Source organism: Stegastes partitus, unplaced genomic scaffold (genome assembly GCF_000690725.1).
Source record: "Stegastes partitus isolate 25-593 unplaced genomic scaffold, Stegastes_partitus-1.0.2 Scaffold660, whole genome shotgun sequence".
NCBI lineage: Eukaryota > Metazoa > Chordata > Actinopteri > Pomacentridae > Stegastes > Stegastes partitus.
In genome coordinates, this window is record NW_007578391.1 from 235,948 (window position 1) to 252,494 (window position 16,547).

At 42.9% G+C, this 16,547-nt stretch overlaps 2 protein-coding genes across 2 annotated transcripts in view; both read left to right on the forward strand.

Annotated features, from left to right (window-relative positions):
- Positions 1-5,261: 5,261 nt before the first annotated feature.
- On the forward strand, positions 5,262-11,353 carry slc16a6b (solute carrier family 16 member 6b). The gene is made up of 6 exons (XM_008290226.1): positions 5,262-5,556; positions 7,541-7,783; positions 8,388-8,531; positions 9,232-9,360; positions 9,633-10,481; positions 10,563-11,353. Exons 2-6 carry the CDS (start codon positions 7,552-7,554, stop codon positions 10,832-10,834), a joined length of 1,626 nt encoding a protein of 541 aa, XP_008288448.1. The 5' UTR covers positions 5,262-5,556; positions 7,541-7,551; the 3' UTR covers positions 10,835-11,353.
- Positions 11,354-15,412: 4,059 nt separating this feature from the next.
- Positions 15,413-16,547, forward strand: part of fbxw9 (F-box and WD repeat domain containing 9) — a 6,365-nt gene continuing 5,230 nt past the window's right edge. Inside the window, exon 1 of the mRNA XM_008290227.1 lies at positions 15,413-15,869. Coding sequence (XP_008288449.1) covers positions 15,760-15,869 — 110 coding nt within the window. The 5' untranslated portion in view covers positions 15,413-15,759. The remainder of the gene's footprint in view (positions 15,870-16,547) is intronic.

Below are 16,547 nucleotides of genomic sequence, written 5' to 3' on the forward strand. Positions count from 1 at the left end.
AAAAAAATCAGGGAGTTTAAGGAGTGTTTTCTGAAGATATAAGTTGCATGCTGGAGCAGAAATATAACCACAGTTTTCATACCATTATTACTTGACAAATATTTTATTAAGTTGCATCATTGTAGCAACGTTTTTATTTTTTCCTCATTAATAATGTTTTAGATTATGAATTGTCTTTTTGTTTTTATTCTGTATTAGAAGTTACTGCATTGACACGTATTCAATGTTTCCGTGTTTGCCTCCTGGAGACGTTTCAGAGGCTGGAGATGTACTGTATGTTTGTGCCTGTATCATTTGTAAAAAGAAAGAGAGAAAAAAAAGAAGAAAAAAAAAGTATTTTGCTAAATGCACAAGACCAAAACAAGTGAAAGAAACAAAGAAATAAACATATAGAACGGAGCATAAATTAACCTATGCAAAGAAAAACATTTGTCGTGTTCAGTTTGATGTATTTTATTTTCTTTCCAGATAAGCAGTTTTTATTTGTGACTGTGCTGCCTGACAAACAATTACTGCCAAACTTACATATGCCTGCAGGAAACAGAAAAACAGCCTATTTCAGTTAGTTAGTGAAATGTATTCAGTTGAACTCTGATGTCTAACTTTTAGGTAATGAAACTATTGTGTCCCAGTGCAAGTGAAAGCAGCATTAGATGACTCCGATACACAGAGAAGAGCTGAATAAATGACTTTAAGGTTAAGTTTATCAGATATTACACTCACTTACAGCCGACAAACAGCCCCAGAACTCCCTCAGAGGTCCAGAATACCTGCAGAGAACCTGCACGGCACCAGGTGGGTGGTTCAACAGAGTGTCTGACGTATGATCACATGTAAATGAACAGAACCACACACAGGTGACAGTTTCTTAGCCGGACCGATCAAAGGTTTGTTAACGGTGATTACAACAAACACAGACCACACGCCGACCAATTAACTCATGAACGTCCTTGAACTGAGGCTGAAGCCTGAATGACACAGAAACAAAGAGCCAGGAAACCCGGTGTGTACATTATATACTAGTGCATACATACCCACTTTGCTGGACTGTTTGCAGTACGTTGTCAGATTGAAGGCTTACTTCCTGTCATCAGTTCCACTGTAACGTCCACCACGTTCTCATTTTTGCATCCTCGAGCATTCATGCACATGACCACACAGTAAGGACATTTTATGAGATACTTCACAAATCTGCCAACTAAACCATTACCATGATTAGGTTCATTTTGTCTACTCTGATTACAGGTATAAGGTTTCCTTTTTTTAATCAGACAATGAGTATTTTTTTAGATAGGAGCTGTTTTTACCTTTGACATGTTTCGACTGTCACTTCAGTCTTCCTCAGATTCTTCTCAACCACATCAAGCAGCTCTTATGAAAGATCTAAGAATCTCCCTCTGAAAGACTGAAGGGCGACCTGCTCGTCTATCACGCCTTCACAGGGTGTGATACGGTTTCTACGATTGCTGGCCATGAGAACACATCTCTATTAGACAGGTAGTAATGATAATACTGCTATTACTTTGACAAATAATCGTCATTATCGTCGTCATAGTTGAAATACTAAAAATAAATGTATTTCTGTTTCACATTATACTTGACACAGACCTGGAGCATTTTTTCAGGTTCTGTGAAGGGACGTGGATGAGTTCATGGACATCTTCCACAAGGAGGCAGTGATTCATGCTGCGATTTTCTAGTACATTTATCATGGACCAGATGCTACACGGGGTGAAATTTGGTACAACATGTTCTCAAGGAAGGCGGCGGCAGGAGTGATGAAGACCAGAGACTCTGCCTCTACCAGAGGGTGCAGCTGCACAGCGTTCACTCTGAGCCGACCTGCAGACCAGGACTGGATCCTTCTACAGAGCAGGTCTCTGAAGCCCAGTGACTATGGATGGACATTAGGTGTGCATGGGTATGAACCAGGTCCAACACTAGACCCAATGGCTCCTGAGGAGCTACTGAAGTTGATGAGCTGTAACTGTCATGGAGAGTGCAGCTGCAAGAAGAATGAGGTCACGAGCATCTCGGCCTGTGGAATCTGTATGTCATGGTTTTGTTGAGGTTTCTGACCCACATGCAGAGAAACACTCAGGAGAAATGTAGCTGGAATTCATTGCAGTGATTGGAAATGTGCAAAGATGAGGTTGATCCAGACGTGGGTTTGTGGACGGCGGGGGCGGACAGGTCGTACGGTGGTCAATGCAGTGGAGTGAGAGAGAAGCAGGAGCGTTACCAGTCATGAGCAGATGATCCAGGAAGCAACAGAGAAAACTCAGGTCTGGTGGTTGTTGGGAACTACATGTGAGGAGCAGGTACACTGGAAAAACCTTCAGAGAAGGAAAGAGACAATTACTCAGAGGCTCAGGAAGAAGCTCGAGGAAAACTCAGGAGGAGGCTTGATGTTACCATGTAGGTTAACACTCAGCCAGCTTCTTTCATTCACAGAGTAACGAGCCTGATGAACTGCAGGTGTGTGAAGAACACACCTGCAGGGAATGAGTCCCAGCACAGCAGTGGTTCTCCAGGACGCCCTCTGGTGGAAAACTGCAGGAAAACACAAAGCCCAGAACCCCGTTCCCTGACACTGTAAAGGCCTTACGTTCAGAAACTGCAGTCATGACGTTGTTGAGTCTGAAGAAGACGTAGACAATGACTCTGACATTTGACTGAGAAATAACTCTGAGTGTTACATAAGTATGTGACATAAAAGCTACTGTGAATGTAAATGTAAAGTGAGTGTGGCCTTTTTCAACAATGGAGGGTTTGTGATGAAACATAAATGCTAACAATCAACTCAGAATCATGAACAAACCCTGATTTGACCCCTCATAAGTTACTGAAGTTTTTTTTAAAAAAACTGATTTTTCGTCAATCGTTTAACAAACTTGAGCAGGTTTTTTCGGGGTTTCCCGCAGGAGTTGAACTTCAACATTTTAAGGCATGTCATTACACCTTTACAAACATATTGATGAAGAAACTGTTTGGTAACGATTTAGCTGACAGATGTTCATATGTTTCCCCTACTAACAGAGTACAGCAAAGACTGCATTTTTACAGTATTGTTGTGCAGCTAGTCTTTGCACGCCGCATGTCCTTTATCAGTAGGTTGCTCAGCGTTGTGCAACTCTGGTGTCAACTATTCTGAACCACTGTAACCAGCGGTGACCTCACAGCCAACAGGACAACACGTTGCTGATCCCAGTGGTAAAAGGAAAGGAAACCCGACACTTTCTATTGCTTAGAGGAATGTTTTTGGTTTTCTTTTTGGTGCGTTTCACTGTGAGAAGAATGAATTGATTCTCTGAGACGAGTCTCTGTTACTGTGTAATCTGACGTGTTTGTTTCTGGGTTGGACTGGAATCTCAGACACAGTGTGATGAAGCAGCTGAATGGTTCCCCGGGGCGCGTCTCAGTTCAACAAGCAGAGAAGAAATAGCCTAAATCACGTATTGTTGTTGAAACGAGCACCGTTCTGCTGAGGGGTGGAACTGAATCTTGTTTTAGTTACATAAGTCCTAATGAGACAATCTGCTCACGTTGGACTTCAGACTTGTCTTATGTGATTTTACTGTCAGTGGGTGCTGAGTAAACCAATATCATTAGGACTGTTCCTCCTTAGCGGCTACTTGGTTTGACCTTTAGTTAGGACAGGAAGCATGACTTTATTTCACTGTCTTGAATAAAACAAGCTCAGACGAGGTTCTTATGCACATTTCAGTGGTTTGGTAACAATCAGTTAGAACCTTTAAACCAGTTATAGTCATGAACAAAAGTTTGCTTCCACTTGTAAAGACCACGTATACCATTTAGTCTGAAGTTTGCAGTGACTCGTACAGCTACTCTACAAAGAACAATCATGAAATTTGGTTTTGATTTATTAAAGGGTTTTTTTTTTTTTAATTAATCAAATCTGCTGGATCAAAAATATACATACAGAAACGCTGATATTTGATTAAATGTTGTCATTTTCACCTCAGTTCGGTTCTTCTGGTTTCCGTCTACCAGCTTCTGGTTCATTTATCTTTGACTTGTCTGGACAGAATCGCTGCAGTTTGACTAAACTCGTTGTCTTTCTGACTCTGACTTGTTTCGTCATTCGTCCACAGGTTCTTCATGGTTTAAGTCAGGACTTTAGGGAGACCAGTCTAGAACCTTATTTTGCCACTATCTGTTAAAATGGTTTCAAATAGAGGGGTTCATGTGCATTGACATGCATGAACCTTCACTAACATGCACTGGCTGCACAGAAGCTACCACTGCTCAGTCAGTTGTGTATACATGCATTTTGTAGGACTGGTGTTGGGTTTTCAGTGTCCTGTCAGATTCAAGGGTTGGCTCTTATCACGCCACTTCTTAGACACACCTCTGGATCTCACTGGGAAGCATTTCAGGTCAGGACACTCTGAACATTCACCAGCTGTTAGAGGATCAGTCCCAGCTGAGAGGCAGGTGAGTCTTCATAGATTAAACACATACAACTGCTTAATTAAGATTATATTTAAAGAAATAACCCACTTATTTTATTTCAAAAGGTGAGGCAGTTTCATTGTGACACGTTGTTTGGATTTTATGAATAAGAAGACCTCAGTGTTCTGTGTGATGTCAAGGGGTATAATTAAGAGAAATGATGAATTCATCAAACATGTGAAGGTGTTCTCTTAGCTAATGTCAATGTGAGAAGGTGAATCTTGGCTTTTTTCAAACAAAACGTTTCCTTGAATTAACAACGTAGTAACTAATGACAAACAGTCAGTGTTTTCCAAAAGCATCTCTGGCAAGAAGCAGCCTCACAAGTCTGAACAGTGCTGAGCTGGACGACCAACTTTTACAGGAAAAGAAACGAAAGATAAATATGTAGGTAAAATAGACGCCCTGTTTTGTCCATCAGGGGTTTGTTCTGTCACATGAGTCCTGATTTGTGTCATTCTTGCTATAAAAGAACCAAGTCAGTATTCAGATGTGCAGCAAGATGCTGGAACAAACCTGTTCTGCTTTGTGTCAGAAAGTGCGGGTCACTGTGAGTCGTTCATGATGCGGATTTACACACACACACACACACACACACACACACACACACACACACACACACACACACACACACACACACACACACACAGTCTACATCAAGATAACATGGTAACGTATAGTTTTCCCACTGGACCTGAACGCAGCACACCGCTGCTGCAGCGCGCGGAAGCTCTCCGACCAAGAGGGAAGCCCTGCGCGTTCACGACCGGCGCGGACACGTTTGAATACTGGCTTGAGCCGGTAAAGAGCCGCCGAGAGGCGGAAATACAGAAGATGCTGCTGAGCGGAACCGAAGTTCTGCCGAACCTTCTGCGGACGTGTTTATTTATTCACGTGTTTGTTTCATCCGTAGAATCAGACTTGATAGAATTCGTGTAATTTAATTCCTGGATTTAACCAGAAACGCTCCGTTTTCTTTGTTCTGTAAACGGTTCGTCTGGACTTTAAAGATCCACCAACATGACGACGGAATAAAACACTCGGTTCTTCCGGACCGCCGCTTCCTGCTGCTCTCTGCCGGTAAGTCTGACGTCTTCTGCGGCGGCAGGATGCTGAAGCTCCTCCGGTTACCGGAATCCGCCGCTGCGCGTTCATCTGTCTGATGGGGCAGGACTCAGGGTTTGGGTTTAACGGATCCAGTCAACCGGCATCAGTCATAATAAATATAATAAATATAGGAAACAGTTTATAGTAAACAACAGGTAAATATTAAACGGAAGAAGCAGAATAATTTAAAGACCCAGTAAATAAAGATAATATTACACCAGGAAGTGAAGTCTAAACAGGAACATGTAGCATATATATATATATGCTCATATACATTAGATCAGCTCATGTGTTGGTTTGTAAATGGACCTGTTTTATCTCAGACTTTTTACCTCCTCACAGCAGGTGAAGCTCAGGTGTGTTGGTCACATGTTGTTTATTCACCTGTCAGTGGTTTTAATGTTGTGGCTGGCCAGTGTCATAACTATTAACAGTATCTCTAATGCAAAAAAAGATAAACAATGTAATTTAGTCTATTTTATTAAATGATTTGACTGAACATAACAATAAACTGGATGACCTGATTACAGTCTGTGGCGTCACATCATCACTCCTGACAACACCTGAGGGCAGGTCAAGTGATGCGTTCGTGTCACTCAGGAAACACCTTTGTGGCGCAACACAGCGTCTTTCTCGTCCTCTGTAGGCCTTGGTTGGTCCCACTGTATTTATACTAACACGACTGCAACACATCAGCCGTGGTACCTCCACCAAGCGTGGTTTGGAAACTGGGATCTTTGTTCCTTACGGTACCAAATTGGGGCAAATGGCTCGTTTGTGTGGCTGAAGATGGAACGAACCGAAATCAAAGTTAAATTAGCGGAGACAGAGATATTCTGGCTTTCTAGTAACAGAAGCACCTCAAACACTGGATCCTCATTTCTCATAACTTCCTACAACATCATTTTATACGTTTCCTGTCTCCAACTTTTAAACTCAACACCTCAAAAACCTGAAGTCACCCTGATCGGTTTTCTTGTTTTATAGGCAAAGTGCCCGTTTTAAAAATAGACCTGATTTTATTGTATTAGCTATTAACAAAGCAAATGCTTAGATTTGGGGGAATTTAGCATTTTTACAGAACCATAGAGCAACGCTTTACTATAATGAGACATTTTTAAAATCCACAAATTAGAAGAAGATTGAGAATTAAGAGTGTAAGTTCTCCTGTCTTTAAAAAATGTTCATCTGAAGTGTCACTTTTTGAATGGTTTAGTGATTTTCTAAATGAAACCTTTGATATAAATAGTAATGTGTAGTTACTCAAACCATCTGTGATCTGATTTCAGCTGTACATTTAGCTCATAGCTTCTAACTAATCCATCCTGAACTGGATCAGACTTGTGTTTAAACACACTCAGGTGTGTGTCGGAGGATAAACTGAAGTTTCAGGCTCACGTACGTCTAGTTTAGGGCGACTGTGCTGAGTTGTTCACGTTACCACCGGCGCTTCGATCCCAGACACTGAACCCGAAGTTGCTCCAGATGGCACATTTGATTGTGTCTCAGTTATCTGCTCACATTTGGCAGTTCTTGCTTCCAGATTGCAGCTTAAGTCTGGATTTGCTTAGTGAGGTTTGTTTGTTTAGAGCCAGAATGGAGCTGATGGTAACCTTGAGAGACCTTCTGAAGGAACGGCATCTGATGTGTGTCTGCTGGAGGCATCTCGAGAAACACGATGAGGCACGTTTGTTGTGCCTGCACTTAGCTGAAGGTATCAGCAGCTTCCGTCTGTCTGATTCCGTCATCATCGCTTTGAGACGCAGTTCTGAGCCTTTTAAATACACCAGATATCAGTGTCAACTTTCCAGAACCCACAGACACACCCTCGGTGGCGCAAGGTCACGTTCTGGATCCGACTCATCAGCGTGGCGGCCTGCTGTGTCACTTTCAGAAAAGAATCCTGACACTATCTCGACACAAACATACAGAGTAAAACCCTGTTCTGTTTTTGTAGCTGCTGCAGCCATGAGGGGGACCAACAGCCAGCGCTGTCTGGGTCCCAACGTTTACCCAGAGGCGCCCGATGGCGGCTGGGGCTGGGCGGTGGCTCTGGCCTTCTTCTTGGTGGAGGTGTGCACCTACGGGACCCTGAAGAGCCTGGGCGTCTTCCTCGAGGACCTAATGCAGGAGTTTGGGGAAAGCAACAGCCGAGTGTCCTGGATCATCTCCATCTGCGTCTTCGTCTTCACCTTCACTGGTGAGTCGAGCGCTTTACTACCTGTTATATCACCTTTTTATTGGCTTATTCAGTGAAGAACTTATCAAACTAGATGTAACTGCAAATGTAGGACAAAGGACACAAAGGAATGTGTCACATTAGCCTTCGTTCACATATTACAGTAGATTGTTTTTTTGTCTATCAGATGAACAAACAAGGACGTACGTGGGAAATGTCTGGTTATGCAGACCTGTTGACATTATTTACTCATTTTGTCAGATGATATTATTACAGAGTTTCATAGTTATTAAACAGCATTTGTCAAGTTCAGATGCAGGGACCATATATCCTTTTCTCAGGCCGAACATTTCCATATTTGTTTTGTGATTTGTTTTTGTCAGCTAGTGCAGCTACTGGGAGTGAATATTGAATCACAGCGTGAGAACTGTTGTGTTTGCCTTTAGTCCCGTTTAAGCTCTGCTTGTTAAACATCAGTGTCAGAAGGTTGAATCTGGGAACAACGTGGTCAGAATGTGGCTTGTTGGGTCTTTTAGCAGTAAACACGTGAACTGATCAGAGCTGCTGAGAACTAAATCCTGACTGAGTTGGTTCCAGCGAAGTGACTGTTCTGTTTCACCCTCAGCTCCTCTGTCAACCGTGCTGAGCAACCGCTTCGGTTATCGTCCGGTGGTCATGACAGGAGGCTTCCTCATCAGTCTGGGAACCATCAGCTCGGCCTTCACCAACTCCATCAGCGAGATGTACATCACCACCGGCATCGTTTCAGGTACTACCACCACCGGAGCTCGTCCACGTCTGCTGACATGAATGTTTATCTGCGTGACATTTACAGAGTGACTGATTTGTTCCTGCTTCGTTAACAGCCTGTGATAATTAACTGAAGGGGACTTCTAGCAGTGTCAACCACAAAATGTGTTTCTTTCAGAACTGTCCAATGACTGAGAGGTCAAAGCCTCCTCTAAACATGAATCTGCTCCACTATCTGAACCCTCTAGGAAGGAGTGACAGAGCAGGAAAACCTGGAGCAGCTAAACATTCCCAAAAAGCACTAAATTCCCTTTCAGACCAGCATTGATGGAACAGGAAGTGGCTGAGGAGGAAGGCATAAATTGAGATTGAGGAACTAAACGGTGGAGTTTTATATCAGAGTATATTAACGTGGTTTTTCCTTGGACAGAAGAAGCACTGCTAGCTCTCCCACGATGATTGTCTTCCTGTGGCTCGGACCTCCGCTAACTCCACAACTTCTTCTCTTCTCTCCCCTATCTCTCTCTCTCTCTCTCTACCACCCCTTTTTTTTTTTTTTTTTTTTGTCTTTACATGGCTTTTGTGTTTCAGCAGCAGCTGTAGCAAACCTGAAGCCTCTAAAGCAGCCAGCAAAGGAGGGAATCTTATCCCTGCAGTGTTCCTCCCATGCGGGCCAGTGGCTGTCATGTCCCCTTTTTCTCTTCTCCTGTCTTATTCAGGTCTGGGCTACTGCCTCACCTTCCTCCCCACCGTCACCATCCTCGCCCAGTACTTCTCCAGACGTCGAGCCCTCGTCACCTCCGTCGCGTCCTCCGGAGAATCCTTTGCTATATTTGCGTTTGCTCCAGGTGAGTTCAGTCAGGTAGGCCAGAAATGACCTTTGAGTATGAGCGAATTATTGCTGAAGGTTCTGGATGCAGACTGTTTTTGAGAATATTTATAATATTCTGCTCCATTCGCTGGTTGTTGTACGGTAGAGGTCCTTCACTGCTCCCACATATAAACATTAATTATAAACCACATGCAGGAAGCAGCAGCTGTAAATATGAAAAGACAGTGGGATCTTGTTGAAAACTCCTGAAAATGAAGACAACACCGACGTTATCCTCGTCTCTCACAGCTCTCACTGCACTGAAGAAACACATCGGCTGGCGCTACTGTCTGGTTGTTCTGGGAACAATCCAGGCCTCCGTGATTGGCTGCGGGCTTCTCCTTCGTCCGATCATCATCGCACCGGAGCCTGTAAAGGAGGCGGATGGATCGGAGAAAGACTCTCTGAAGCAGATGCAGACGGTTTACGAGCTGGAGAATGAGCAAACCAGAACCTCAATCAGTTCGGATAATTCTGGAGGCTCGGGGGACTCGGGCGTCACCTCCCTCTCTGCCTCCACTGTGGACCTGAGGATGGCAGGAGCCGAAGCCAAGGCTCTGGAGTGGGAGGAGCAGGACAAAGAAGGCCAGGAGGCAGGTCCTCTGCAGCCCTCCAGCCCTAAGCTCCTGGACTTCTCCGTGCTGAAAGATGGTGCCTTCATCTGGTACTCCCTCTTTGGACTGTTTGCCACGCTGGGGTTCTTTGCTCCGCAGCTCTACATCATCGAGCTGAGCAAGAGCCGCGGCGTGGAGCCCAGCATGGCCTCCTACATGCTCTCCGTCATGGCTGTGGCTGAAATCTTCGGCCGCTTGTCCATCGGGGTGGTGTTGAACAGAGTCCGCTGCAGGAAGACCCTGGTGCTGCTGGGCTGCGTGGTTCTGCTGTGCCTGGTTCTGGTGGCCTTCACTATCGTGTGGGAGTTCTGGGGTCTGGGGGTTTGCTGCGCCCTGTACGGCTTCTTCATGGGCACTGTGGGCTCCACTCACATCCCCCTGCTGGCGGAGGAGGACGTGGTGGGTATTCAGAAGATGTCCTCGTGTGTGGGAGTGTACGTCTTCATCCAGAGCTTCGCTGGACTGGCCGGACCACCTCTAGGAGGTACCACATCTCTGCTCCTGTTACTGTACGTCTGTCTGTTTAACTCTGTAGAGCCTAACAGTGTCTCATCTTTCCCTCCAGGAGCGTTGGTGGATTTCACACAGAACTATGGTGCTGCTTTCTACTCCTGTGCTGTTGGAATGGGCCTCAGCGCCATCTGTCTGGCTCTGGTCGGCCCGGCTAAATCTGGCTGGTGCCAAAGACGAGGCAGCAACAAGGAGAAAGGAAACAGTGCTAAGGAGGAGAAAATATCTAAGGACGGCGACCAGCCAGACTTTCTGGAAGTGGACCTGGTTCTGGAGGGCAGTCCGGCCCGACAGAACAAGGATCAGGACCAGACCTCTGTTGTATGAGGACCGCAGCATGACACCACCTCATTACTAAGGACAAAGCAGAGTAAGGTCCAGGCGCACTGCAGCGCCCAAAACAGCTGCTGCTGGATCCAGATCTCAGGTGTCACTCTTCACTTTCTAACAAGCTTGAAATTCACTTTTTCCAGGAAGGAACGTCTCCTCTGAGACCAAAGACATGTTAGTTCGTGTTGTCGCACATTCCAACACTTTAGGGTAAAACCTCACTAAGATCTTTCTCTGTGTTCTGGAGCCAAAGTCCTGACGTCATGTTTGTTCTAAACTCACCAAAGCGTGTTATTGATAGTAACTGTCCTTAAATAAGCCCGACATCAGACATTGAACCCATTATGGAGTTAAATAATGACTACTTTGTGAGGACACTAAAAAGTACAGCCCCAGTGACAGAAACAGTACTTACGTTATCAGAACTTGACTTCGTCCATGTTCACAAAACACACTAGAACGGCGGTCCCCAACCTTTTTTACACGATGGACCGGTTTTTCTACGGACCGGTCATTGCACACATAACAAAAAAATAGTATTTTTTTTCTATTAAAAAGTTTCACAAACGAACACAATTACTTGCTAAATATGTGTTTACTTTTTCTTCTCTCAGCGGTGAGACTGACGGCTTCGTTTAACGACTGAGCATGAAAACCAGTCAAGTGCAGGAAACGAGCACAGACGGGAAGACGATCTTGTAGTTTTTCAAAATAAAACACCGTGTAGACTGCGCTGGAAATAAAACAATAAAACTTTTCTTTATCTTTCTGTGCGGCCCGCTACCGGTCCGCGGCCCAGTGGTTGGGGACCGCTGCACTAGTGCACCAAATATTCAATAAATGATGTGAAAATTCTTCACAAACTCTCCCAGTAAACCGTGAAGTCTGAGAAAGACTCGGCTGTGAATAGAGATCAATGCAGAAACTCAGCATTACACTGGGCTGTTAGTCATTTGGATCAACACTTTGATCAGCTGCTGTGAGTTTAGTTTCAATCTCTTCTTGCATTCGTGTGCTGTTTATGTTGCACCCTTGTAATGAACGGCCGGGAACACGTTCAATTTGGTTTTCTGAAGCATTTATTTAGCGAACAATGTCCAAGCGGATGTCCCGTTTTCTACATCGCCTCACACTTCTCTTTTTTTTTCTCAGGGGCAAAACACAGTGTTCCTTCTCTTAAAGGGGGCATACAAATTTCTCTCTACTTAAAGTCTCTCAGAACTGACATGAAACATCGGCAACCAACTTATCTTGAATTAATTAACTGAACGGAAAAACTCATAAACAACAGAAATAACCCAGTGTGCTACATTTAGTCTCACATCAACAACAAACAGAACAGAAACGTGACCTCTGAATGCTTCAACAGGTCGATGGTCCAGCAGCGCTCCATGTCGCAGGTCTGAATGGGGCTTTAGTGAGACAGAAACATTCCAGCGTTAAGGTCAAACCTGATGAGATGCTCACAGCGTTTTGTCAGTCTGTGGAAACGTCCAGTAAACGTTCTGGTAAAGTTAGCACCGTAGGCTACAGTCCAAACGCAGAGCTGCTCAACTAAATTATCCAAAACACGAGTTCATGATTGAAAGTGAGGATTGGTCAGCTGATTGTATCGTTACTGGCTGATAAATTAGTCTGAAATAATCAGAGCACTTCAGTGTCTGTGACTGAATGTTCTCAGTGACGGAGGAAGTCGCCTGCTTATTAGTGAAACTGTTAACACCACACAGTTAATATATTGTCAAAGAAATAGTCCTAAACGTGAAAAATGATGGCAGGAAAACAAAGCAAAGGTAATTGTGTTGTGAAACAGTTTAATTTTTTTCTCCTAAATAACAAGAAGAAGTAGCACTGGATCAGGAAGTAGCATCAGTGGTACCATTAAAAACCTAACAGTAGTTCCAAAGTGTGGTTATAAATCCCTGCTAGTTCCTGCTGTCACTTGGGCTCTCTGTTTAGCTCCTCTGTCTCGTGTTCTGTTTACACTAATGCTCAACACGATCCAGACACGTCTGGACAGTGAAAAACCTCAACGTGGAACTGAAAAGTCGACAATCGCACCGAACGCGTCTGATGCACGTAGAATCGTTTTCATCGTCCTGAACACGAGTTACATGAATGTGCAATAGAACCAACAGGAGGAGACTTGTGACATCACAGTGAAGCAATGCTGCAGACGGTTCACTGATGATGAGTTGGCGCTCTGTGCACGTGGAGCCTGTGTTCTGTGATTCATTCTGCATGAGCCTCGTTCACATCCTTCATTCTGTCCTGCTCTGGATACAAGCTTTGTCCTTCTATTACCGTGTAAACTAAAGGATTTAATCTTCCGAGCTGAACACTGATGATGAACTTGAGGGTTCACAGAGATTTTTATTTGCCAATGACATGACGAACTAACACACACACACACACACACACGTGGAGGTGGTGACTTATAAACTGATTTTTACATGAAGAACCTCCATAAACTTGAAGTTTAGCTCACGACAAACCTTTGCTTGATCACTGTATCACCTTGATTTAAAAATGTTTATAATGATGATTTGATTGTCGTTTTTTTTAAAAGCTTTTTTAATTATTATTATTTTTTAATTGAGTGCCAGGCAGGTCCCTGTCTGTTTAATTCTGAACCACTTTCATTATGTATTTTTGAAAAATAAAATCTCCAAACTGATGGTGTGTGTTTGTTTCTGTACAGATTCAGTCTGATCCAACAGTTTGTTGTCGGGAAGTCAGTCGGGTACAACAACAACAACAACACCAATAATAATGATAATGGGGTACAAACTGCTACGTGTGTCCAACATCTGTTTCTCTTTCTAAGGAACTTGTGTCCCTTTTAATAAGTAATACTCTTTAAATGGAAAATTGAATAAAGTCACTATATTTAATTGCATACGTTATAATGTGACTGAACATTCATATGAGCCGTAGTTTCAACATCTATGATCAAATGGTTTTGGACCCTCCGGACCTTTTATTCACTGTCACCTTCATTATTGTTTCAGAACCGGAAACTAACCAGTTGCCAGAAATAACAGCAGCTGTGTTAGAAACAGAAAGTGTGCTGTTACTCAGGCAGCAAACGTCTAAAGAAAGATTTCACTGAGTTGTCATTCAACGTAGAATCCTTTTTTTTTTTTTTTTTTTTAAGGCTAAAATTCAACGAATCACTGCCTCTGTTCCTCCCACGGAATCAATGAAATGTCCCTTTAAAATGTGTTCTTTATCTTAGCATTTACTGGTTTTTAACTGTGTGGAAGTGAGTCGTGATAATTATTCCAACAACTGGATAATTTCTCTTTTTAATACATTATAATTATAACGTCACTGCTTTGCTGGAGCCTCACAGACAGAAGCAGTAATATTCTGATTTAAAAAGTCATTCCAGTGGTGACACAATAAGCCCAGCACTGGCATTTGTTTACATACAAACAATGATTACTGTTTTAATTTTAAATCAAAAAATCTGAAAAATCTAGGAAAAATATCCAACTTTGATTTAAATCAAACGCCCCTCTCCGTCAGAGATAATTCACAGCCACTGAAAATCTTGAAGTGACACACAACCACAGGTCATTTAAGATCAGGTGTGATGATAATTTATGTTATTACAACAACTTATGGTAAAATAAAATGTGCTTTTATTGTTGGCTACTTGTTCTGTACGCACAATAATGTCACTTTTGAAAATATCCGAGTGGGAACCTGAGAAACTCTAATAACACCTGACATGAAAGTGCTTTGATATGTTTTGATTTTTCAAACTTTCACTGTAAAACAGCATCTGGCTGTGAGGAATTCAGCACTCAGGACTGATTTTACTGCAGTTCATGAAGATGATTGAACCCGTTTTAATGTTGGGGATAATTAAAGTCATTAATGGAGTTACTGCTGTTTCTCCACATACGTAAATGTGCGTTTTTTTTGGAGATGTTTGTATTTTCCCTCCTGCAAGTAGAAACTCAGAGGAAACTAAATTTAATCTTAAAACCCAGATTAGATTCATTCCTCATGAATCTGAGCTGTTCGTCTTTGACCTGGTAAAGTTTTTTGGTAAATACTTTTTACTGACTTTGTAATTGTGTGAAATTGTTGAACAAAGTAAATGAGGCAAAACTGAACAAATATGAAAAGTATTCTGTAAATTTTGGAGACGTTTGTGTCAGCTTCCTTCCTCCAAAAACTTCCTCCTTAAGTCTCTTAGTGACCTGATTTCCTCATTTCTTTAATGATTTAGGCAAAATTGCTTTTTTTTCTTTTAATTTAAAGCTTGTAAACACTTACTGTAGCACACAGACTTTCCTTTTTATTTGTCCATTTTCTCGCCAAAATAAAAATAAAATAAAAAATGTTGCGGCGCAGGTTGATGACGACATCGTTTTACGCCGGAAGTACGGCCATGAATGTTTTTCCTGTAGTTCGCCTTGATGACAAAAGATAAACAGCAGCTCGTATTGCTGCATTACTTCAGTCGTGTTTCGTTTTTTATTGTACCAGGTGATTCGGTTTTCTTAGACCGACTCTAGCGACAACTTTTGACCCGCGGCGAGCGTTGTCACAGGCTTGTTAATAGGAACTTGAAGCTAACCTTAAACTGCTGTCTCAGACTTTGTCATTTTGGCTTTTCTTTAAACGCCAGGTGCTGTGATTACAGCTTATTCCGTGAAACTAAAAGAAAGAAAGAAACAGAGCTCACGGCAAGTGGCTAAAACTTTCTATCTCTGTAAAGTATCTCTGAATCTGAACCTCACCAACAGAAATGAAGCTAAGCGAAGTCCTGAAGGGCTAACAGTTAGTACATCGCCACAGTAGTGTCGGTTTTATGAATTTTAACCTACAGTACACACTGAAAGGGTAAAGTAATGCTGACTTGCAGTGCATGAGGTCTTTGTGTTGTGCTGAGAGGAGAAAAGGTGATGTCTGAGGTCAGGCTTAACCTGCATGAAGCCGAGAGAGGACCTAATGGTGAGCAGAGTGGACCATCTCCAGAGCCGAGCAGTGAAGCTTCCAGGCTCAGCCTGCAGGGGTGAGACTTTTTGTTTTGACTTTCACCTTCAAATAACAAGCTGGTCATGCCACGCAAGATCATGAGACACAGAAGTATAAATGCTGCATGCACATGTTCTTCTTTTCTGACTCAGAGAACAAGTTCAAATTATAGTGTCTGGTGCTGCAATTAAAAAGGGGTTAAATTTAGTCAGTTGTGCACCAAACGTTTCTGAGCTGGTTGACACTGGAGTTGACCCACACCCTTGTCAGGTGTGGCTTTAAAGGACATTGGTCCCATTGTGTGACCAGAACACAGACACTTCCATGACCAGTGGTTATAAAACATTAAATCAGACTAAACTTTTCCTGTTTTAGGTCAGTCAGGATTGCCAATATTATTGTTTGCTAAATGCCAGAATAATGAGAGAGAAAAAAAATTTTAAAGTCAGAAGTTTACATCCACTAAGATCCTTCAAACTATTTGGGAAAGCCCAGATGATGATGTCATGGCTTTGGAAGCTTTTGATATGCAAGTATAACCACCATGTGAATGTCCAGCCATCATAGGCTCAGGAAGGAGACGGGTTCTGTGTTCCAGAGATGAAGTGTTCTGGTTGAAATGTGTGAATCAAGCCCAGAACAGAAGCTAAAGACCTTGTGAAGATGCTGCTGAAGCTGGTCAGAGAGTCATTATCCACAGTGGAACCAGTCCTGT

Excerpts from the sequence above, each read along its gene's own strand:
- slc16a6b (XM_008290226.1), top strand. The coding sequence starts at position 7,552 with ATGAGGGGGACCAACAGCCAGCGCTGTCTGGGTCCCAACGTTTACCCA. Across the intron at positions 7,784-8,387 it reads CTTCGTCTTCACCTTCACTG|CTCCTCTGTCAACCGTGCTG; the intron begins GTGAGTCGAGCG and ends TTTCACCCTCAG. Across the intron at positions 9,361-9,632 it reads TATATTTGCGTTTGCTCCAG|CTCTCACTGCACTGAAGAAA; the intron begins GTGAGTTCAGTC and ends CGTCTCTCACAG.